Source organism: Furipterus horrens, unplaced genomic scaffold, assembly GCF_987537825.1.
Source record: "Furipterus horrens unplaced genomic scaffold, mFurHor1.1.pri manual_scaffold_6, whole genome shotgun sequence".
NCBI lineage: Eukaryota > Metazoa > Chordata > Mammalia > Chiroptera > Furipteridae > Furipterus > Furipterus horrens.
The window spans coordinates 17,064,294-17,087,259 of NW_028327176.1; the positions used below are offsets into that span (position 1 = coordinate 17,064,294).

General features: G+C 46.4%; 1 protein-coding gene and 1 pseudogene across 1 annotated transcript in view; one reads left to right on the top strand and one right to left on the bottom strand.

The window, feature by feature from the left end:
- The window catches only part of KIF3C (kinesin family member 3C), a 35,913-nt gene extending 17,528 nt beyond the window's left edge, over window positions 1–18,385 (top strand). The window contains exons 2-8 of the mRNA XM_090281075.1: window positions 1,431–1,532; window positions 2,222–2,344; window positions 3,443–3,561; window positions 4,015–4,131; window positions 15,333–15,441; window positions 15,610–15,782; window positions 15,972–18,385. Coding sequence (XP_090137201.1) covers window positions 1,431–1,532; window positions 2,222–2,344; window positions 3,443–3,561; window positions 4,015–4,131; window positions 15,333–15,441; window positions 15,610–15,782; window positions 15,972–16,065 — 837 coding nt within the window. The 3' untranslated portion in view covers window positions 16,066–18,385. The remainder of the gene's footprint in view (window positions 1–1,430; window positions 1,533–2,221; window positions 2,345–3,442; window positions 3,562–4,014; window positions 4,132–15,332; window positions 15,442–15,609; window positions 15,783–15,971) is intronic.
- Window positions 6,882–7,289, bottom strand: LOC150005770 (large ribosomal subunit protein eL32 pseudogene; annotated as a pseudogene).
- Window positions 18,386–22,966: the final 4,581 nt, after the last annotated feature.

Here is a 22,966-nt window from a genome sequence, read left to right on the forward strand (position 1 = left end):
AGGGTGGTGCAACTGCCAATTTTGAGTGAAAAGGAAGAGTCGAGGATGAGTTCAGGTCTGTGATGTGTGGTGGGGTGAACAGTGAGGCACGAACCCCAGCAAGGTCAGGGGAGGTCACAGGTGTCGCAGGTGGCTGTGGTGTGGCCGTGAGGACAGGCAACCACTGGAAGGCGCCCTTCTCCACAGCAGCTTTCTCCTCGGCCTCCTGGGGCTGCTCTGACTGATGCAGCTCTGCTCAGTGTCCTCTGGCACCTTCACACAGACCAGCTTCTGACCTCCCAAAAGCAACCCGCAATCGCTGTCCTGCTCTGTTCCCAGCGGTGGGGCTCTCACAGGTGGCACAGGGACACCCTTCTGACAGCATCCCCTGATTTGAGAGCCCTCAGGCAGGTCAGCTGGTTCCACTGGGAAAAATTCCAGTGCAGAGACAGCCAATTTCTCCTGGTGCCTCAAGGTGATTTCAGCCTTCCCGGAGTCCTGGGATGACATCAGAGGACAGCTGGGGTACCCTGGAGCAGCGCCCTCCAACGAGCAATGTGGATGCATTTCATGTAGTCACACCGCACACAGCTTACACGCATCTGTAACCATTTAAGCTTCCGATGCAGCAGGCACCACCTATGGGGTGTCTGTTCCAAGCGCTGGGCCGGGAGCTTCCGCAGTGAGACTGCGGGCAGTGGGTTTGTCACCTGCCTGCGTGACTTGAGGCTAGTTCCTCTCCATGTCTTCCTTCATTAAGGAGGGTAATAGCACCTGTCTCTCAGAATGAGGACAGAGGTGACATCTGGTGAGGGCCTAGGTCAGTCCCTAGCACATAGTGCTCAGCACATGTTTGCTAGCCATCCTGGACCATAGTCGGTTCCAGTATTTCAGATGTGAGAACTGCAGGGGTGACTTGGCCGAGGCTTTGCAGTTAGTGGGTAGAACCCAGGCCCATTTGCCCAGCTCCAAAGCTCATGCACTTCTGGGGCCCTCTGCGCCCCTTGGTGTGGCAGCGTCTTCTCCATTTGGCTTTTCCACTGCTTTCCACTTCAGCCTACAGCTAGACTCCTCCGTTGTCTGTTTTGAGAGCCTGCTGTTTCAGGCGACAGTTAGCTAAAGGCTGGGCTGTGCAGTGACTGTCTTCTCTCTCCCCTACCTGAACACCAGGATTAGGTTGCCTTCGGCACCCCTCCCAGGCATGGTGAAGCACCTTCCATCTGGAACCAAAGCAGAGACCAGGTTCCCTACACCCCTTGAGGGGTCCCCTTTCTTTTTCTCGCCTGTTGTCCTGCCGGCAATAGGAACCTTGTACTGAAGCCCAGGAGGCTGAAGGAAAAACCTTATTCTTGTGGAAGGCCACAGGGCCCCATCAGGGAAGCAAAACCTCTCAACCTGGGGATGCTGGGGCACTTTAAAAAGCCTTTTCCTAATCCTTTCTGTGTCCCCAGGCCATGGAGAGCAAGCTGCTCATCGGGGGCAGGAACATCATGGATCATACCAATGAGCAACAGAAGATGTTGGAACTGAAGAGGCAGGAGATTGCTGAGCAGGTAGGGCTGGGGCTTCAGGTCCCTGGGGCACAGGGCCTGAAGGTCATGTCTGAGGGGCGTCGGGCCGTAAGCCGTCATAGACTTAGGATCCCTGACACAGTGCTGAGACCCTGAAACATGCTGCCCCGGATTCCGTGGGTCTACCAGCCCAGGGCCTGTCCCTGGCAGGGCACTGCCAGCTGGTGGCTGAGAGAAAGTGGTGGCTCTCCACCCTGTGAGCCTCCACAGCACCTGATATGGATTCCAGGGCCTTCCGCAAGGGTGTGAGTTCTTTGCCAACAGTATGACTATGTCCTGAATCTTCACGGATTGGGTCTCAGTTGGGTCTCACTGGCCCACTGTCACACTGCATGGGAAGATGATGAGGCAACTAGGAAGCCCATACAACGGACCTCTGTATGTGGTTGTCACCTCTGGAATGTGCCAGTGCTTGGGACTGGGGTCTCCATCCACATGGGCAGTGCCAGGCACAGGCATGGCTGTATGAGCTGAGAAGAAGGTTCAGAGAGGTTCCACTGAAGGTGGGGTGGGAATGATGGTCGTGGGCCACGGACGCTCCCTTCTCCCTCATGGCAGCCATGGCCACAGTGAAGCAAGGTTCCATGAGGCCAAGTGAGCCTGTCCCTGAGCTCCATGGCCCTCCCCACTGTGTGTGCTGCTCTGAGCCCCTGTGCCCTGCATTGGCCTAGAAACGCCGTGAGCGGGAGATGCAGCAGGAGATGATGCTCCGAGACGAGGAGACCATGGAGCTCCGGGGCACCTACACGTCGCTGCAGCAGGAGGTGGAGGTCAAAACCAAGAAACTCAAGAAGGTGAGTTGCCACAGCAGCACGGGGCAAGGTGTGTGAGGGCCTGGCAGCCTCTGCCCAAGACAGTCGCCTGCCCAAGGGGTGTGTGCTTTTGGGTCTCTTCCCACTTTACTCGAACTGCTGAATCCCAGTGACATCACCTGGGGAGGGCGGGAGTCTGGTGTGGGGTGGGACAGAGCCTTTTCTCCTGGGCCATGCTGGGCCTGATGGGCTGGGCACGCCATGCTGGCTGTCACTTCCGGTCTCAAGGGTTGCTGTCCTCGTGGTCCTGGGTAACTTCCCCCTTTACAGTGTCACCGGTGAGTCATAGTTGGGCTAGCCCAGCCTGGAGCAGGGCCCGGGGAATGGTGAGAGAGCCTGAGACGTGAGCCTGGCAGGGCTCCAGGAAGGAAACAGGACCCTCAAGGGCATGTGAAGGGATGAGAATATCTTCCCACTAGAATCCTGCAAAGTCAGTGGCTAGGAAAAGGTGTATACCTAAGAGCAGGTCAAGGGCAGGAAACAGCAAGTTCCAGCCTGGATTCCGGGGAGAACCTGTAGAGCCCTTAGGATTGTGGATGTGGCCGCCCCAGAGTAGGCCAGGCAGAGGCCTAGGCACAGTGGCAGTTTCCAGCGACACACCCCTCAGTGGGCTAGGAGTGGGACACCCCCACTTTTGGGAGACCCTGGAGAGGCACGAATGGGGTAGATCACACTCCAAACTGGCTCAGGCCCAGCCCCTCCCTGAGCCTTGGACTAGCAGTCCTGGACTTGGGCCCTGATTCTGGCTCTTCTATTCACTAGTTTTGTGTGACCTTGAGCAGGTCTGTGCCTGCGTTCCCTCACCTATAAAAAGAGGGTGTTGGACCAAAAGGTCCCCAAGGTCCCTTCCAGTTTGAACATTCCATGCTGCTGACAACAGCTGAGAGGGAGCAGGGAACAGGCCACAGTGTAAGGAGGGGCAGGGCAGCCGTTGAATAACCTGACCTGCCTTGTGGTGGGATAGCAGGAAGGAAGTTCAGACCAGGCCCTGGCCTCTTCCGGGGCTGAGCAGGTGGATCTAGAGCCTGTGGCCATTGGCCTGAGCTGGGTGGTGTCTGAGCTGCACCTGTCCCCATCCAGCTCTACGCCAAGCTGCAGGCGGTGAAGGCGGAGATCCAGGACCAGCATGACGAGTACATCCGCGTGCGGCAGGACCTGGAGGAGGCGCAGAATGAGCAGACTCGGGAACTCAAGCTCAAGTAGGCTCCCTCCTCTTCCCATTCCTGGTCCTCACAGCCATCTCTCCCCAACAGGATCTCCTTCCTGAAGGCCTCATTCCAACATACTCATGAGTTTGTGTGTTTTAGGATTAACATGTAGAGGAATGAGGGAGAGGCCCAGATTCTGGAGTTTCTTCTACCTCCTCTGTTTCCTTCTCCCTCCCTCCTCAGCCTGATTTGATGAACTCCCCAAAGTTCATGCTGGGTGCTGGCCAAAAGGAACCCCTACAGCCCTGAGCCTACACTCTTCGCATTTGAAGAAGTGATTTTCAAGGTCTATTATTTCTATTGGGACCCCTTCCCCCAACTTTTTGGTTTTTCCGCCTGTGTTCCCTCTGCCTCTTTGCTTCTTACTTCTGATCCTTCAGCTCCACATATATGGGTGGGGCCTCTCTCTCCAGTTCCCCATTTCTACCTCATTCCTGCTTCCAGGTACCTAATTATTGAGAATTTCATCCCGCCTGAGGAGAAGAATAAGATCATGAACCGGCTTTTCCTGGACTGTGAGGAGGAGCAGTGGAAGTTCCAGCCGCTCGTGCCAGCCGGAGTGTGAGTCCCTCACTCAGTCACCCAGGCCAGGGACAGACAGGGGTGTTTATGGATGGAGGAGGAGTGGGGAGGGCACAGATGGAAGATGGATTTCCCAGGGCCTAATGTAGGGGTCTCCACAAAGGAAGGGTGTTCTGATGAAAACAAAGTGTCTCAGTGGCCTGGGAGGCAGCAAATGCCCCACGAGGAGCCTGAAGAGGGGAGGAAGAGCATTTTAGCCTCTTGGCAACCCCAGCAAATACCAACATTTGGCCAGTCTGATGAATATTCATCTGTCTGGTGCCAAGAGAAGCAACAATAGTTAATATTTGCCTTACTGTGTGTTGGGCACTGTGGGAGACCCTGCAGACAGAAGGTAAATGAGGCACAGTCAGCACTCAAGTCCAGTGCGGAATACAGAGAAGTCGCTAGATCAGGAAATGAGAGAGGTGTGGTCCAATCTTTCTAGCCTCACTCAGCTCTAGGATTCAGCCTCCACATCCCAGCCCTTAGGCACAATTTGCGTCCGTTGGCTGGGGGTGCAGCTCCCTCTACTGGTGGCCATGAAGAACAAGGCCAGACATTCAAGCCCAACAGGGACTGCCTCACGCAGCTGGACCTCTGTCCCTTAATTGAAAATCTGTATATAGAGGTATTTAGGAGGCTGAATACCAATGTACTTCCCCAGAGGTTCTTGGCTCTCTCTATCCTAGAAATATTAATGACAGGATAGGGCAGGAGCCTCCCCAAAGCTGGGGTGGGAAGCTAGCTTTGGTCTATAGTTTCTCACTGAGCATCAGATGCAAGACTGATTCTACCCAAGGGGACACTGCACACGTTTGTAAGTGGCAAGTTCATGAGTAGAAGACTTTCCAATGGTGTCACTTCGGACTTAAAATCTACCCTTCCAATCTAGGTAGAGACCCACAGTAGTACAACATCTAATGCCACCCTGGCTCCAAAGAATCTGATTTAAAGGATCTTGGGAGGATCTCAGGACTAATTTTTTTTAAAGCTTCCAGATGGAGCGTCCAAGGGAGCCAGACTTAAAAATTACTACTCTGGCGCCCTCTGCTGGAAGGAAATGCTAGTGCGGCTTCTGCTTAGGAAAGTTCTTCAGTTTAAAGTTTCCAGGTCAAGGAATTTTTTATGTTGGATAGATGTGGGATGAGAGAGAATCTGAGAGAGCATGTGTTTTTTTAATTTTTTTTTTTGGAAAATAAAAATTGCAAGAATAATACAAAGAATTTACATATACCCTTCACAAAAATTCACCAATTAATATTTTGCCACCTCTTGCTTTTATTAATTCCCCAACTGTCCCACCCCACCCCCAACTATTTGAGATTAAGTTGCAGACATCCTGTCCCTTTACTTGTATTTCCTAAAAATGAGGACATTTTCTTACATAACGAGAGCACAGTAATCAAATGCAGGAAATTTTATATTGACACAGTACTACTGTATTATATAGGCAGCATTCCATTTTAGCCAGTGCCAGTAATGCTCCTCATGGCAGCGCCCCATCCCCTGCCCCCCACCTACCCACCTGAGATGGTGCGTTGCCTTTGTCATGCTTCTTTAGTCTCCTTTAACCTGGAACTGAGAAGGGATCTTGTTTTGAGTTTTGTGGTTTCATGCTTCAGAGTTTATTCACCTCTCAAAACATTGTCCCTGCAGTTTTGACTTGACCACCTCAAGCACACAATCCAGATCATGCAAGCATGATGGGTGCGCTCCCTGAAGCTGAGCTTTCTGCTTGATGATTATAAATGCCCATTCTTAATTTCTCTTTTTCTTTAAAAGTTCACTTTCTTTTAAATAACTCAAATAACTTTTAAGTTAAATAACCTTTTATTGTTATTTTATATTAGTCTTTTTTTTTTTTAAGATTTTATTTATTTATTTTTAGAGAGAGGGGAAGAGAGGGAGAGAAACGTCAATGTGTGGTTGCCTCTTGCACGCCCTCAACTGGGGCCCTGGCCTGCAACCCAGGCATATGCCCAGACTGGGAATCAAACCAGCAATTCTTGGTTTGCAGGCTTGCACTCAATCCACTGAGCCACACCAGCCAGGGCTAAATAACCTTTTAAATAACTTTTCTGTTTTGCAAAAATAAAATGGTTTGCATGCACCGAAAAACAGATTTTTGAAATTAGAACAGCTTTCTTAAAATAGCACACTTTAAATAATAAGTAGACAAGATACCAGAATGTACATAGGAATCTTTGTTTACTGTTTAACTGTTGCCTTTCCTAGTCCCTTGTCTCTTCTATCCCTCTCTTCTGCTTTAAAGGTGAATTTGTGCTTTTTTTTATGGCAGAATTTTATGGGTTTTTTTTAAGTATATTTTACTGATTATATTGTTACAATAGTTCCAATTTTTTTTCCCTTTGCTCCCCTCTGCCCAGCACCACCCCTCCCCCAGCAATTCCACCTCCTCTCCCCAGTCCATGCCCTTGGGTCATCCATACAAGTTCTCTGGCTTGACCGTTTCCTATATATATATATATATTTTTAAATAATTAATTAATTAATTTTTTATACAATAAAAAATAACAATCCCCCCCCTCTCAGACTTAAGACCCTTTATAATCATATAAAGGACAATGGGCGAAGGTCTCGAGCTCCTCTAGCTGCTTCAAGCTGGACATGGTCGTCGTCCTACCTACCCTTGGGTCCAGAAGTCCCTAATAAGAATGGGGGTGTGGAGGGGAGGGTGAGGAATTTTATGGTTTTATTAACACAAATACAATGTGTATGCAATCTGTCTATTCATTTTCTTCACTGCGCAGCCTGGCATTGGGACTGGTGACTCTGATGGCTAGCTGGGCTGCTCTTTCCACAATGGCTTTGTGGTTCTTTGAGGAGACGTTGTGAGCAAGCTCCGTACAGTAAGAGTTGTTGCACATAAGCAGCACTTCAAGCTCCTTGACACTGTGGACCAGGAACTTTTGAAAGTCACTGGGCAGCATGTGCTTTGTTTTCTTGTTGCTCCCATAACCAATATTGGGCATCAAGATCTGACCCTTGAATCTTCTGCGCACCCTTTTGTCAATACCTCTGGGTTTCTGCCAGTTGCACTTAATTTTGACATATCAGTCTGACTGGTGCCAGATGAACTTCTTGGTCCTCTTTTTGACAATCTTGGGTTTCACGAGGGGTCTGAGGGCAGCCATGGTGCTAAGAGATGGCTGCCACTTCCGTAGGCAGCGCCGAGAAAGAGACAGAATTTGTGCTCTTTTGTGCATCTCAGAAAACCCTCTGGCAGCAGGTCTCGGCCAGACACAGAGCTGGTTGCCTATAATGCCCTTCCCCGCCTTTCCTCTTCTGACCCCCCCACCCCCGCCATCCTTTTTGCTGGAGGAAAGTAATGCAAGGAAAGAGCCAGTGTTTTCCCTGCCATTGGAAAGCCAGAAAACTCTGCTCATTCCTCAAAAGCTTCTTACTTTAGCTTACTCTGTACTATTTCCTTTTCCATAACTCCTTGTGAAGATCAGGTCTGACAGACGTACCCCTTTGACTTAAGTGTTGCCTGGAGTTGCTCCCAGTCTGCATTTGCAGGTCTGTGTTAGCAGTACTTCTAGCTGGATCCCAACAGGACTGTGTTCCCTGAATATTTTATATGAAACATATAAAGATATAAATATATTTATAAGATTTTGAACATTATGGTGAAGTATATCCACAACTTAACCATGCCATTTTTTACAAATATGTGTATACCTGCTCAGAATACATACAGTGTATGTATTCTGTATAGAAAATATCAAAATAGATCTGGGTAAGGGTAAAAGGTATTAAGGCAATTATGACCTATCAGTGTTCTCTACTGTACTTAAACACAAATGTCTTTTCTCTAAGAAAATACTCCAATGAATAAATTACTCCAAAAAACTTATTAATAAATACCAGGTAATCAACTGCATGTGATTCTGAACTACTGCTATACATTTTTTCTTTTTATAATGTCATTGTCCATTTTGTTATGTCTGATAACTGCCATAAATATTTATCTTAGAGAGCTTTTATTAAAATCACAAAAAACGCAAAAGAAAAGTAAAACTACATCTAGGAAGCTTTTATATGAAACAGATTTTTAGTTACTTTTTTAAAGCAGCAGTTGGTGGTTAAAATAAAGTAAAAACACTTCCTTCATAATTGGAATTGGCACTCAGCTTGGAGAACCAGAGGCTAGCATCATGGTGGGTCCTGACCTCTGACGTCATCTGCCCCACACCCCTCCCTTCTCAGACGAAGGCTGAGGGCGGGGGAAGCCCTTGGGTGCAGCTTCCCCCATTTGGGGAACCGTGGCATCTGAGGCTGCGGAGCAAGCTGCCTCCCTGGAAAGGAAAGTGCCTTCTCTCAGCATTGGGTCCCACTCTTTGCAATATAACTTAATCAGGGCTGAAAACTTTCTTCCCAAAGCACAGTTAACTAGTTAGGACATTGTCCCACTTGCTCAGTACAAGTGTGGAACGGTTTGCTTTTTTTTGGCCTGTGGTGTTCCGATGAGAACGCTGAAGGCTGCTCAAAGGGAGAGGAAAGCAAGCCCTGCTGGGAAGAAATTAGTACCAAATGTCATGCTGTCCCTTTAGGAAACTTTTGTCGGAAAAGTGTTTCTCCTCCTCTAGCAACAAGCATCTACCCAACATGCTCTTCCCCAGCCTTTCTCTAAAACAAGGGGTTATTGTCAAGCAACTCTTGAAACACACCCATACCAACTTACTTTGGAAGTCTCTCCCTTTTTCCTTTTTCTCCCCTGTCGCTATGTGGCTGCTGGTAGATACACAGTAACATCAGGGGCGGTGCCTTCCATAATCATGAACGACTTTGTCTTAATGTTACTTAGAAAAACTATTTTTGCAGCCAGCTCTAGCAATCACTGTTTTTCATGTATGACCCCTTATTTTTAATTTCTCATAATAGACTTTATTTTTAATTGTGTTTATACAAAATTATCTTCTAAGCGTTGGATATTTGGCAATGTCTGTAGCCCATGGTTCATATGTAGTTCACAAAATTCTATTTGTAACTTCAGCCCCTTGGCCTTTGCAATCCCAGCCACCTCAATTCTTTTCTTTCTTTCTTTCTTTCTTTTTTTTAAAATTATTTTTACAAAGAGATGAAGAGAAGCATCAATATATGGTTGCCTCTTACATGCCCCCAACTGGGGACCTGGCCTGCAACGTAGGCGTGTGCCCTGGCTGGGAATTGAACTGGCGACCCTTTGGTTTGTAGGCCAGCACCCAATCCATGGAGCCACACCAGTCAGGGCTTGATTCCTTTCAAAGACATCGTGGTGTAGTAGAAAGAGACTGGACTTTGGATTTAGAACATTCTGAATTCTAGTCGCTGCTCTGCCACTCATTTGTGGCCTTGAGAAGGTTTTCTAACCTCTCTGAACCCAAGTTTCTTCATCTGTAAAGTTGAGTTAATAAATGTACCCTGCAGGATTATTGAGGTTGACGTGACATAATGTGTGTGAGGCTCCAGGCCAGTACCTGGCACAGAAGAGATGATCAATAAATGGTCACAATCATGCTGATAAGCCAATGTGACAGTTATGGGGACATCAGAGAAACCAGTCTGCCTCCATCCTTAAAAGTGCCATAGAAGGGCAGTTTGGTTTGTTGTTTTTGTTTTACCTTTTAATTTTTTATTCAGGCCACCCTTAAGTTTAAAGAGAGAGTATTCCTTGCTCTAAATAGAATCAGGATAGAAAGTTAAACTGGTTTCATTGTAGAGGTAAAGTTGACCTCAATAAGAACCTTCTGAGCTCTGGGTTGGGTCCCTAGATTTTATTCACAGGCCTGTGAGAAGCAGGGAGACACGCAGCCTTCCCAGGCAGGGGGTGGGCAGTGCTGTGAAGGGAAATGAGAAATGAGTGCTCAGGCATGCAGGGAGGGGACTGCTGCAAGATGATGGCTTACCTGCGGGGACAGAGGGGACAGATCGCGGAGGAAAGTGACGTGCTGTGGCAGTTGTGGAGGTCCTGGGAGGGAAACACACCCTATGATGTTGGATGCTTGTTTTCTGAACAGGAGAGGAAAGGGAATGATAAGACAGAGCTAATAATGAGAAGGGGGTCAGCCCCTGAATTAGAGCCAAGAGTGACTTTTTTGGTAAAGATTTTATTTATTTTCATAGAGAGGAGAAGAGAGAAACATTAATGTGTGGTTGTCTCTCATGTACCCCAAACTGGGGACTTGGCCTGCAACCCAGGCATGTGCCCTGACTGAGAATCGAACCAGCAACCCTTTGGTTTGCAGGCCGGTGCTCAATTCATTGAGCCACACCAGCCAGGGCAAGAGTGATTTCTTAATATGAAGGGTAAAAAATACATTGGGATAAAAGCCATCTGGAGGGAGAGCCCAGCAGAACTCCTAGGATCTGTGAAGCACATGCTGACTGTTGCTGCAGGTCACTTTGGGAGGGGTGGTACATGCGGAGCCAGGCCGCCTCTCTGGGCTGTGGGCCACAACCTCCTTACTCCCCAGGCATCAGTTGCGGAAAGTAGGCCTGGGGCAGAGGAGGGAGTAGATGCGGAATTTGCTGTTCAAATGACAGACTCCCCTCCCCCAGCCCCTTCTTGCCACATGCCACCCAGAATAGCCCTGGCATCTTTGTTGGGTTAGGCTGCCAATTCACACTGATCCACTGCTCTACTCACCCAGCCGTGTCCTTCTGCCTGTCCCCAGAGCCCGCAGCCCTCAAGGCGTGCTGCAGCCCAGGCCTGTGCACGGGTGCTCCTCAGAGACAGTGCAGCATCATGGAAAGGGCGTCTGGGAAGGTTCAGTTCTTCCTCATTGGATGACCTTGGGCATGACAGGCAGCGTGGTGTCTGCCCTGTCTACACCTCGCAAACTTGCTGTCAAATTCAAATGCGACGTGTAGGCTCACCTTAGAAATAATAAGTTATTATTTTCTTAATTCTCCCCCTCCCTCTGAGCTGTCACCAATGCTTCCCACCCCACGTGCACAGCCTCCGGGGCTCCACCGCAACGTGAAAGGGGTGGGGCTTCTACAGCCTCATCCTGGTTGCCTCTCACTCGCACCCCCAAATGGGGACCTGACGTACAACCTAGTAATGTGCCCTGACTGGGAATCGAACCAGCGACACTTGGCTCGCAGGTTCACGCACAAGAATGTCCCCGGCCAAAGGCAGGCATTGTTCCCTCGCCCCTGCCCAGCTTGTTCTACTGTACAAGTACAGAGCGTCCTATCTGAATCGCTGCCCTGCTTCGTCTCCTCTTCTGTCTTCTAACTGTCAGGCTTTTGGCTTCTTTCATTGCTCATTTGTACCCCTGCTTGAAATGAGCAAGTGGCGTTGAGAATAAATCACCATCACAGGGGCAGTGTGCAAAGTCCTGGTGGCATCCGGTGCTCAGTGTTCACCTTGCTTCATCGCAGCCCGTCTGGGGGACAGGGCTGAGGTGGCTGAGGCTCAGAGAGGGGACGCCCCTTGCCGAGGTCACAGAGCTCTTAGGCCAGTGTTCAGACCCGGGGCTGTCTTCCTCCAAAACCTTGTGATCCCTTTTTTAAATAGAAATAACTTTCTTGTTTTCTATCTTTTTTGTTTGTTTTGAATAATAAAAATAATACATCACACTTACCAAATTGCTGAAAGTAGAAAGTGACGCACCATGAGTTGGCCAGGCTCCAGGGCAACAGAGACTGTTACAGGTATATCTGCTTTGATAAGCACCTTGGCCATACCGAGTGAAGTTGAAATGCACATACACACAACACAACCTTCCATTCCTGGATGTGTACCCCAGGGAAACTGTTGAAGATGGCCTTGAAGATGCCTGTACAGACATGTTCACAACATTGTGTTTAATGGGGGAGAGGGAGGGAAGGAGTCAACCTAGACATCCATCAACAAGAGAATATATACATTACATATATGCTTGTACATAATGTATATATGTATCTATGTTGCTATATTAAAACCTTAAAATACTCAATATATAGTTACACTTTAATAATCTAATCTGGAGCTGCTTGGATAAATCTAAAAAACTTGCTTGTTGATCACAAAAAAATGCAGTACATACACCATGCAGTTTAAAATTTAAAAACAGTCATACATATACCATATATATTATTTATTAATTAATACCCACATATATCAGTAAGTATAAAAACATGCATGACATTGATAAGCACCAAATTCAAAAGAGTGATTAACTCTGGGGAAGGAGACAAAACCACATCTACATTTTATTTACTTATTTTAAACATTGTATTTATTTCCAGAGAGGGGAAGGGAGGGAGGAAGAGAGGGAGAGAAACATCAGTTGGTTGCTTCTTGTACACCTCCAACCAGGGACCTGGCCTGCATCCCAGGCATGTGCCCTGACCAGGAATCTAAGCAGTGACCTTTTGCTTCACAGGCTGGCGCTCAATACACTGAGCCATAACAGCCAGGGCATCTATATTTTACTTCTTAAAACAAGACTTGGTTTAAGTATAACAAATGTTAACATTTGACAAAACTGCGTTCTGGCCGGGTAGCTTATTTGGTTAGTGTCATCCCAGTACACCAAGGTTGCAGATTTTACTTAGGTCAGGGCACATACAAGGATCAACCATGAATACATAAATAAGTAGAACAACAAATCGATGTTTCTCTTGCTGTCTCTTTCAAATCACTTTTTTAAAAAAGATTTGACAAAGCTGGATGGTAGACACAGATATACATCACTTTCTATACTTTTCTGAATGTTTGAAATAATTCATTGAATATAAAGTTATACATATTCATTATAAAAACATTTAGATATTGCAGCAAGGCATAAAGATAATTTTTTAAATCACCCATAATCACACCAAAAGGAAACCATGTCCCCGCTGGCAGTCACTCCTCATTCTCCCAATGCCCCAGCCCTAGGACACCACCAATATGCTTCCTGTCTCTATGGATTTGTGTACTCTGGAGGTTTTATATAAATGGAATCATACAATACGTAGTCTTTTGTATCTGGCTTCTTCCACTTAGCAAAATGTTTTCATAGTCTGTTCATATTACATCATGTGGATACATCCCTGCTTTTCCTTGCTGAATAATGTCCCACTCTATGGATGTGTTACATCTTGTTTTTATTCATCAATTGAAGGGCATTTGTGTTTTAGCGACTATGCATAATGCTGCTGTGAATATTTGTGTACAGGTTTTTGTGTAGGGACATGTTTTAAATTCTGAATATATACCTACTGGTGGAAGTGTTTACATGGTCACTCTATGTTTAACTTTTTGAAAAATTGCCAAACTGTTTTCCAAAGCTGCTGCACCATTTTACATTCCCACCAACAATGTATGAGGGTTCCAATTTATTTGCATCCTCACCAACATGTATTATTGCAAGTCTTCTTTGATTACAGTCATTTTAGTGGGTGCGACATAGTACCTCATTGTGGTTTTAATTTGCATCTTTCTAATGATTAATAATGTTGAGCATCTTTTTATGTTGCTTATTGGCCACTAGTATATCTTCTTTGGAGAAATGGCTATTCAAATTCTTTGTCTGTTTTTATTTATTTCTTTATTGATTCCAGAGAGGGGAAGGGAGGGAGAAGGACAAGGAGAGAAACATCGATGTGAGAAACATTGATCCGTTGCCTTTTGCACGTTCCCTACTGGGACCAAAGCCCCAGCCCACGCTTGTGGCCTGACCAGGAATCAAATGAGTGACCTTTCGATTTGCTAGACTATGCCCAACCCACTGAGCCACTCTGGCCAAGGCTCTTTATCCATTTTTTAATTGGGTTCCTTGTCTTTTTTGTTGCTTTGTAAAAGTTATCTATAGATTCTGGATAAAAGTCCCATATCAGATATATGATTTGCAAATATTTTCTCCCATTTTGTAGATTATCTTTTCATTTTCTTTATGATGTCCTTTGAAACACAGAAGCTTTTAGTTTTTTTTTTGAAGTTTTTAGTTTTTATAAAGTCCTATTTATTTTTTCTTTAGTTGCTTGAGCTTTTGATAGTATAGCTAAGAAACTCTTGCATAATCTGAGGTCATAAAAATTCACTACTATGGTTTTCTAAAAAAAATTTTTTATTTTATTTTATTTTTTATGCTATTTCAGTTGTCCCACTTTTTCCCCCTCCAACACCCCATCCAGCCCACCTCCCACTTCCATAATCAGTCCCCTCCCCATTGTCCATGTCCATGGGTCCTTCATATATGTTCCTTGTACTACTGTATTTTATTCAGTTTTGTAAGATATAGCAGTTCAATTTCTTTTCTTTTCTCTTCCTTTCTTTCTTTTCTTCCTTCCTTGCTTTCTTTCTTTCTTCCTTCCTTCCATTCTTTCTCTTTCTTCCTTCCTTCCTTCCTTCCTTCCTTCCTTTCTCTCTTTCTTTCTCTTTCTTTTCTTCCTTCTTTCCTTCCTTCCTTCCTTCCTTCCTTCCTTCCTTCCTTCCCTTCCTTCCTTCTTTTCCTTCCTTCCTTCCTTCCTTCCTTCCTTCCTTCCTTCCTTCCTTCTTTCTTTCTTTCTTTCTTCCTTTCTTTTTCTTTCTTTCTTTCTTTCCTTCCTTCTTTCTTTCTCTTTCTTGCCTCTGCATATCCAGTTGTCCCAGTATCATTTGTTGAAGAGACTGTTTTTTCTCCATTAAATGGTCTTGATGCCCTCATATAAAATCAATAACAGTGAATATGACAGTTTATTTCCAGACTTCCAATTCTATTCCCTTGATATATTTCTCTGTCCGTATGCCAGTGTAGTACAGCTTTGTTACTATGGATCTGTAATACATTTTCAAACTGGGAAATGTGAGTCCTCCAACTTTGTTCTTTTTCAAGATTGTTTTGGCTATTTTGGGACCTTGCATTTCAAGCCTGAGTTTTTAGTCATTTTGTTGTGCTAACTCCTATGGAATAAAATGAAAAGCTGAACCACTAATCACCAGTGGTTTTGTGTAGTATGTGAAATTAGTATATGAATCTGAAAGCTAAAATAACATTGAATTTGCTTTTTTCATTCCAATCCTCAGTCAACCCTTTTTTACTGGGGAAATAATTGAAGAACATGTGCCTCCTTCTGCTATACTAGTCAGAGTTGTCAGGTTGTATCAGAACAAAGAGAAGACTATTCCAGAACCTGCAGTCTTCGGGGCCTCCTCCCTACATGAAAAATACTTATTTCCTCCAGATATCATCTCCCCTTTGTGTTTGAAGGAAATACATTCTAATATAGCCTCTTCCCTACAGCAATAACAGCCAAATGAAGAAGCGACCAACGTCTGCAGTGGGCTACAAGAGGCCTATCAGCCAGTATGCTCGGGTTGCCATGGCAATGGGGTCCCACCCCAGGTACAGGGTAAGAAGCTGGAAAATGGAAGGGGGAGGAAAGAGAGCCCAAGGGAGAGGATACTCGCGGCCTCTGCTTCCTCTGCCTGCCTTTTCACCCTTGCTACACCCAATATTTACTGAGGGCCTACAAGGTACAGGGCCACCACTCATGTCTGGTGTGATGCTCCTGCCACAGGCTGAAAACATAATGTTTTTGGAGTTGGATGTGTCCCCTCCAGCCATCTTCGAGATGGAATTCTCTCACGACCAGGAACAAGACCCCCGTGCACTACACATGGAGAGGCTTATGCGGTTGGACAGCTTTCTGGAAAGACCTTCCACCTCTAAAGTCCGGAAGTCCCGATCCTGGTCAGTGCCACACGGTCAGAGTGGGCAGTGGGCTCCGGATAGGAGTCAGGGAGACTATGCGGGCGGACCCAAAGGGTGTGAGGGGGCGTTTCTACAGCCACAGGGTGAGGGGAAGGACAGTCCTCACTGTTCTCTTTCCTTCACTTTCCCAATTTCCCCTTTTACCTACCGTGTCCTCACCCCCTGCAGGTGCCAGAGTCCTCAGCGGCCTCCACCCCCCACCACACATGCCTCACTGGCCTCCGCTGCTCTGCGCCCTGCGACAGTGCTAGACCATGAGTGACAACCTTCAGTTTGGCCGCCCGTCTGACTGCCTGCTGGGATGGGGCAGCCAGCCCTGGATCATCTCATCTGCCACTTGGTGTGCGTGTGTGTGTGCGCATGTGCGTGTTCGTGTGTGTGAGGGGGTGAGAACTGGCAGACGTGCCTCTGCCCGCTCCTCTTAGCCTCCTTTATTTAATTAATGTTATTTATTCATGGAGCTCAGTCAGTGTGGGGGAGAGGCCCTCGCCTGAGCCTGCCGTGGGCACTGCATAGCCTCCTTTTCTGCTGACTGTAGATCCCCACAATCAGACCCAAAGCTTCTCACTGTCAGCTGTCTCCAGAATGGAAGGTGGCCAGTGCCTGAGAAGAGAGGACTTTTTCTACCTGTCTCCATAATCTCCATCTCCTCCTATGCTGATGTAAGCAGCTGCCAAGCACTTTCTGGGACTAGAAAAATGCTGGGTGTCTTCTGAGGAAGAGAGATGTCCTGACAGTGTTCCCAGCACTTTCTGGGACTCAGACAACCTTGGTCAGCTTCTTGGGCTCCTTTTCAAGGACTTCAAAGGCCTCACCCACACAGCCCCTGCTCTTGAGCTTTTTCAAGAATCCATGGCTTCCCACTCACTGTTTTCCTCCCAAGCCTTGGGTGGGACTTGTGAACCAACCCATTGCTGCCTCCTCAGGACCTGCAGGAAGGGGCCCAGCAATGGAGACAACGTGGACAGTCATCAGCGAAGTCCCTCTTCTGGTGCCCTTTGTTTCTGTCCCCGTCTGAGAAGTAACTTTGGTCAACAAGTGATCCAGCCAACTCCCTGTGTTTGAGATGCTGCTTCTTCCTGCTTCAGATGTCTTCCTTGCTGCTGCCTGGATCCCAGTTCATGGTGGGAGGGAACGATGTCATTGTCCCCCTGGCTAAGCAAAGGCATCAGAACCTGTTGCTTCCCCTTTCCTTTAGTGCAGGAGATGGAGACCTGGGCACAATCTGCCAGCTTTGCCTGTTATCCCATTTCTGAATCACATTTGTTGGGCACTATTTTGTTGAAAACTACCCCCTTCTTCAGCATTGTGCAAATTAGTCCCTAGGGAAGTACTCTTCATCTCCCGTTGTGACATCCCAAGATGTTTCCAGGTATCTCAAGTGATGAGTAAACTTCTACAAAACAACAACAACAAAAGATTAATATTCATTGACTTACTTTTTAAGTATGCATTTTGGTGGAGGGGTGAAGAGGTCATTATGAGAGAAAACCAGTGGTTTAGGAGTTTAAAATACCCTAATAGTGGGAGTCTCCAGTTCCTAGCATATGAGGAAGTTGGTCACTGGGACAAAAGCATAAAACTGACTGATTTGCCTGCAATTTGATGTGTGATAGGTGGGGGTGGGGACTGATTTTCTGGTTATTCTCTTTCCATTAGGAAATTAACCCTTTTTATACTCTTCAAGTTCTGCTCTAAGGACCAAGCTGTGGTTTGGTTTAAATCAATGATGCTGTCATTTCTGCTATAATTACTGGACTAGATGGTTGTGCAGCTCAGTTGCCATTTGCTGCTGTCCATCAAGAAAATAACATTTTTCATAAGAGCCCAAGAGATTCTTTGAGACTTAGAATTCAAATACTAGATTCAGTTGAGGCCGGGACAGGAGATGTGTGTAGAAATGCCCCAGGTGGCCTGGGGACCGCCAGGTCAGCATTGAGCAGCCTTTCCCAGTGACCTCTTTCACGTTAGTGGATTAAACAGAACGCGTCAACCCCCTTCACCACTTGGACACATTGACTCTGCATTGTCTGGTCACTTGACTCTCACCGTCTTATAGCACAATCTACCCAACTTCACCACCCCTGGTCTGAGGGCTGGGCCCGAGGTGTGGTCGGAGGAGGAGCTCCTGCCTGTGGTTTTGTGTATGTGTGTATGTATGTGCGTGTTTGTGTGTGTGTTTAACTCCACAGGGGACACTCTACACTCAGCGTAAGACATGCTGGGAACAGGGCCACTGGGGTGGCTGGATCTCAGTCTCTCTGTTTCTTTCTCTTTCTCTTCTTTTCTTTTTGATGTAGCAGACATTTGGTTGACAAAGTAAGGGCCTTGATGAGGACCAAATTTCCATGTCTGTTGCTATGGTCTTTATTTAGGACAACAGCTAACAAAGCAGTGGCCCATATATTACATATGTAATATATAAATATATATATGTAAAACATTGCCCTCTGTCTCCTTGGCTTAGGATGAGGCCTCTCTGTTGAGCTGAAACGCACCTGCAGCTCGGTGCTGCCAGCAGCCTGCAGGCCCCAGCCCTGTTCAGATTAACACAGTCGATAATAAAGGAATGAGTATCGTTACAGAGTTGGTTGCCTGCCTTCTCTTCCCGTTGTTTCTTCCTGCCTTCACTCCCTTTTTCATCTTCTCCCTTCTCTCTCTCCCTTGTTTTTCCAGTGTGGGTTCAGGAGCATTGGGAGCCCAGCTGCAGTTATCAGCACCTTGGCTGCTTAATAAAAGGGACCCATCTGCCCAGTAGGGCTCAGGGGCAGGTCCCTGGCTCCAGTCTGCATTCTGTGCCAGAGCCACAGCAGCAACTATTCATGTTCTAGTAGTCATCTCCGCCCCGTTGATTCTCAGCTATTAGCAGATTTTAGAACTGCTGCCCAGATAATCTGTCAATAGCATTTGACAGCTCTTTCACAGCTGCACCTCCATTCATCAGCCAAGAAAGGCTAAAACAGCCAATAATGGGTATAACGTACATGGATGTGCCTGGCACATGGTGGGTGTTGAATTAAAATAACTTAAAAGACTAGCTCCCCTTTCATCTCTTCCCAGGGGACCGCTTTTCCCTCCCCTAGGTTCTAGCCATTGGCTCCCTATAGCATGGAGGCCTTATAAGAAATGAAGAGTAGTTGCTCTTCATTTCTTATCACCCTCAGAGATGCTACTTCATTAAGTCCAGGATAGATCCACGTGGTGGACACTACATGTTGCCTTTCTAGTATTCACTCTTCCCTTCTGCGTAATCAAACAAACACAAAGCCCCTGACTCCTGGGAGAGCACTAAGGTTAGCCTGGTGCCTGACACCCAGCAGTGACCCCTTGTTTTGACACCGATAGTCTTTCTGGAGGGGCTCCCTGCCTCCACGCCAGGCTCCAGCCCTGCCTTCCAAGGGTGCCAGTTGGCTCTGCTGCTTGAGAGGGATCCGCCATTTGTTGTGTTAGGTGACTTACATGTGCAGTCTCATTTTATCCTCCCAGGTGGGAATTGTTGCTATTGGTTTATAGATGAGACTTGGGGAAATTAACTATAGGCATACTTCAGAGATACTGTAGCCTCAGTTCCTCACAGAGGGTCTTGCCTTTAATTATAAACAATGCATCACCTAGGAAGCACAATAAAGTGCAATAAAACGAGAAATGCCTATGCCTTGGCTAAAGATTAGTAATGAATCTGGACTTCCAGACTCTAGAACCCATTCCTCCCCCCTTCCCTCCCCCCATGCCACGCTATCTGTCCAGCCCACCTGTACCTCAGGAAAACTGATAGGCACCCTACATGTTTTACAAGTAGTGGGAGCCAGGGATAGAAGGGCAGAGTGGTTGGAAATAAAACCAAATCTCTAGACCCTTAACCTAGAGGTCCTATGTCAAAAGCACTCATTCTTCCCTTTAGCAGTGGGCTCACTTGTGTGGCCGACAAGGGCTGTTTTCCAGAGCTACACACACAGCCAGAACTCTCCTTTGGCCTCATCCTTTGTGCATGGTTGGTAAAGAAGCCACCATGTTTCACTTCTTCCTCCAAAACTCCAGAGTTACTTCCTTCTGTTTTCAGATGCCTAGAGCCAGAGGGGGTGAGGGTGGGGGGTTAGAACTCTTCAGCTATGAGTGAAGGTTCACTTAAGCTGTCTGAACAAAATAAGAACACAGAAGCATGCAGTGTACCCCTAGGGCAAGAACAGAACCAGGCCTCAGGAATGACCCACTACCAGGGACTCAGACACCACAAAGACCCCCTCAGTTTCACCACTCTTCTTTATGTGTGGTGTTCACGTTCTTTCCTCAGCTGCTCCAGCTCATGACATAGAAGATATGTCTGCCAGCAGCTCTCTGTTTACACAACCCAGTCACCTGGAGAGACAGAATCTCTAAGTGCCAAGTTCATGGTCATGTGACTCTGATTCAATAGTTTGGGTCAGGTGGGTGGGAACATGATATATGAACAAGACCTCCAAGAGTCCTACTGCTGCATATGCACGCAGAGGTGCAAATAAAGATAGTTATCAAAACAGATATTGAGGGGCCTTGGCCAGATAGCTCAGTGGCTTAGTGTCATTCCAATATAGCAAGGTTGCAGATTCAATCTTCTGTCAGGGCGGACACATAAAAGAATCAACTAATGAATGCATACATAATGTTTCTTTCTCTCTCTCCCTTCCTCTCTCTAAAATAGAAATTAAAAAAAAAAAAGATGATGAGGGTAGCAGAGTATATGGAGTGTGCTCTGGGCAGTAAACCAAACAGATGTCCATGACCAGTGTGTCCATCACCCAGGATGGCTCATTCCCTTATTCTGGTCATTTTTCTTATGACAGTTCATTTACACCAAAATTATCACCTTCACGATGGAGGCTTAGACAGACACGCTGGGTCTCCCTCCACAACTAAGAAGGAACACAACTACCTCAAAACTAGAGACAACCAGAATTTCCATAAAATCTAGCTGCATGGAAGTCCAACAAAGAAATAAAAAAGAAATACTCATCCAGACAGGTACGAGGGGTGGAGCCGGGGTAGAGAGGACACGGTGTGGTGGTGGCAGTAGTGGCGGTCGTGGCAGGCCAGCGGAAAGTGCACTCACATGTTTTAAAAACTAGGGAGGGACACTTAGGGAGCACTCCCATCACCAGACCAGACTGTAGAGTTTTCAGTCCCAGCCAGGGAAAATAAAGCCTCTTTGCTTCTGACTGTGGGGGTTGGGGAAGAAACTGCCGGTCTTTCAGCAGAGTCTGCTTGTTTAAAGGGCCCCGACGGTCCTAGAACATCTGCAGACCCACCCACTCTGGGAACGACGGCCAGGGCAACAGTTAGAGAGGTGCCAGTCCCATACGAAAGTGGAATAAGTGCTTGGAAAAGGGACGAGTGCTGAGCAAGCGACATTGTTCCCTCTCAGACCCCTCCCCACAAACAGCACCACAATGTGGTGAAATGGATCACCCATTACTGACAGATACCTAAGGCTCCACTCCTTACAACGTAACAGGTGCGACAGCTCTACCTAAGACACAGAGGCAAGCAAACAAGGGAGCCTGTCAAGATGAGGAGACAGAGAAGTGAGAACCAAAAGACAGAACAGATCAAGGTTCCAGTGGGGGAACTAAGCGATGAGGAGATAGCCAACCTAGCAGACAAGGAGATAGCCAACCTAAAGGCACAGAGTTCAAAACACTGGTGATAAAGAAGCTCACTGGCTTGACAGATATGCTTAAGTATGGCAAATGCATAAGGGGAGAAGTGAAGGCTATGCTAAACAAAACAAAGGAAAATCCACACAAAACCAATCGTTAAGGGAAGGAAACTGGGGTTCAAATCAATGATTTGGAACGTAAGGAAGAAAAAAACAGTCAACCAATACAGAATGAGGAAACAAGAATTGAAAAAAATGAGAGGCTTCGGAACCTCTGGGACAACTTTAAACATGCTAACATCCGAATCATAGGGGTACCAGAAGGAAAAGAGGAAGAGCAAGAAATTGAAAGCTTGTGTGAAAAAATAATGAAGGAAAACTTCCCAAATTTGGCAAAGGAAATAGACATACAAGTCCAGGAAGCACAGGGAGTCCCACACAAGCTAGACCCAAGAAGGACCACTCCAAAACACATCATAATTAAAATGCCAAAGGTTCAAGATAAAGAGAGAATCTTAAGAGCAACAAGAGAAAAACAGAGAGTTACCTACAAAGAAGTGTCTATAAGACTCTTAGCTGATTTCTCAAAAGAAACTTGGCAGGCAAGAAAGGACTGGCAAGAAGTATTCAATGTGATGAAAAGCAACCTACAACCAAGATTACTCTATTCAGCAAAGCTATCATTTAAAATGGAAGGACAGATGAAGTGCTTCCCAGACAAGATAAAGCTAAAGGAGTTCATCATCACCAAGCCATTATTGTATGAAATGTCAAAGGGACTTACTGAAGAAAAAGAAGATCAAAATTATGAACATTAAAATGACAACAAACACAACTATCAACAACTGAATCTAAAAAATAAAGACAAAATTCAACTAAGCAAACCAGAGTAGGAACAGAATCATAGGTATGGGGATCATTTAGAGGAGTATAAGCTGGGAGGAGGAAGGGGAAGAAATGGGGAAATGGTGCAGGGATTAAGAAGCATAATTGGTTGGTACAAAATAGACAGGGGGAATAATGTAGGGAAGGGTGAAGCCGAAGAACTTATATGCACGACCCATTGACATGAACTAAGGAGGGTAGGATTGCTGGAGGGAAGAGGGTACTGGGCAGAGGGGAGTAAGGAGGAAAAATATTGGGACTACTGTAACAACATAATAAATAAAATATACTTCAAAAAAAATTACCACCCTCAGAGATGCCACTTCATTAGGTCCAAGATAAATCCATGTGGTAGACACTATATGTTGTGTTTCTAATATTCATTCTTCCCTTCTGCCTTACTTAATTAAACAAATAATTTTGTTTAAGGAGGGCAGTGCACACAACTACAAACGCTCATCTTTCCAGACTCCCTTGCAGCAGTGGGTGACCATGTGACATGGTTTTGGCCAAGGAGATGTAAATGAAAGCTGGCTAGGAATTTCTGGGAAATGATTTTTGCTTTTCTGATTTAGACATCACCCACCTCTCTTCTTCCTCCTTTTTCTTCCTACCTAGAACTCAGATGCACCTTCTGGAAGTACAT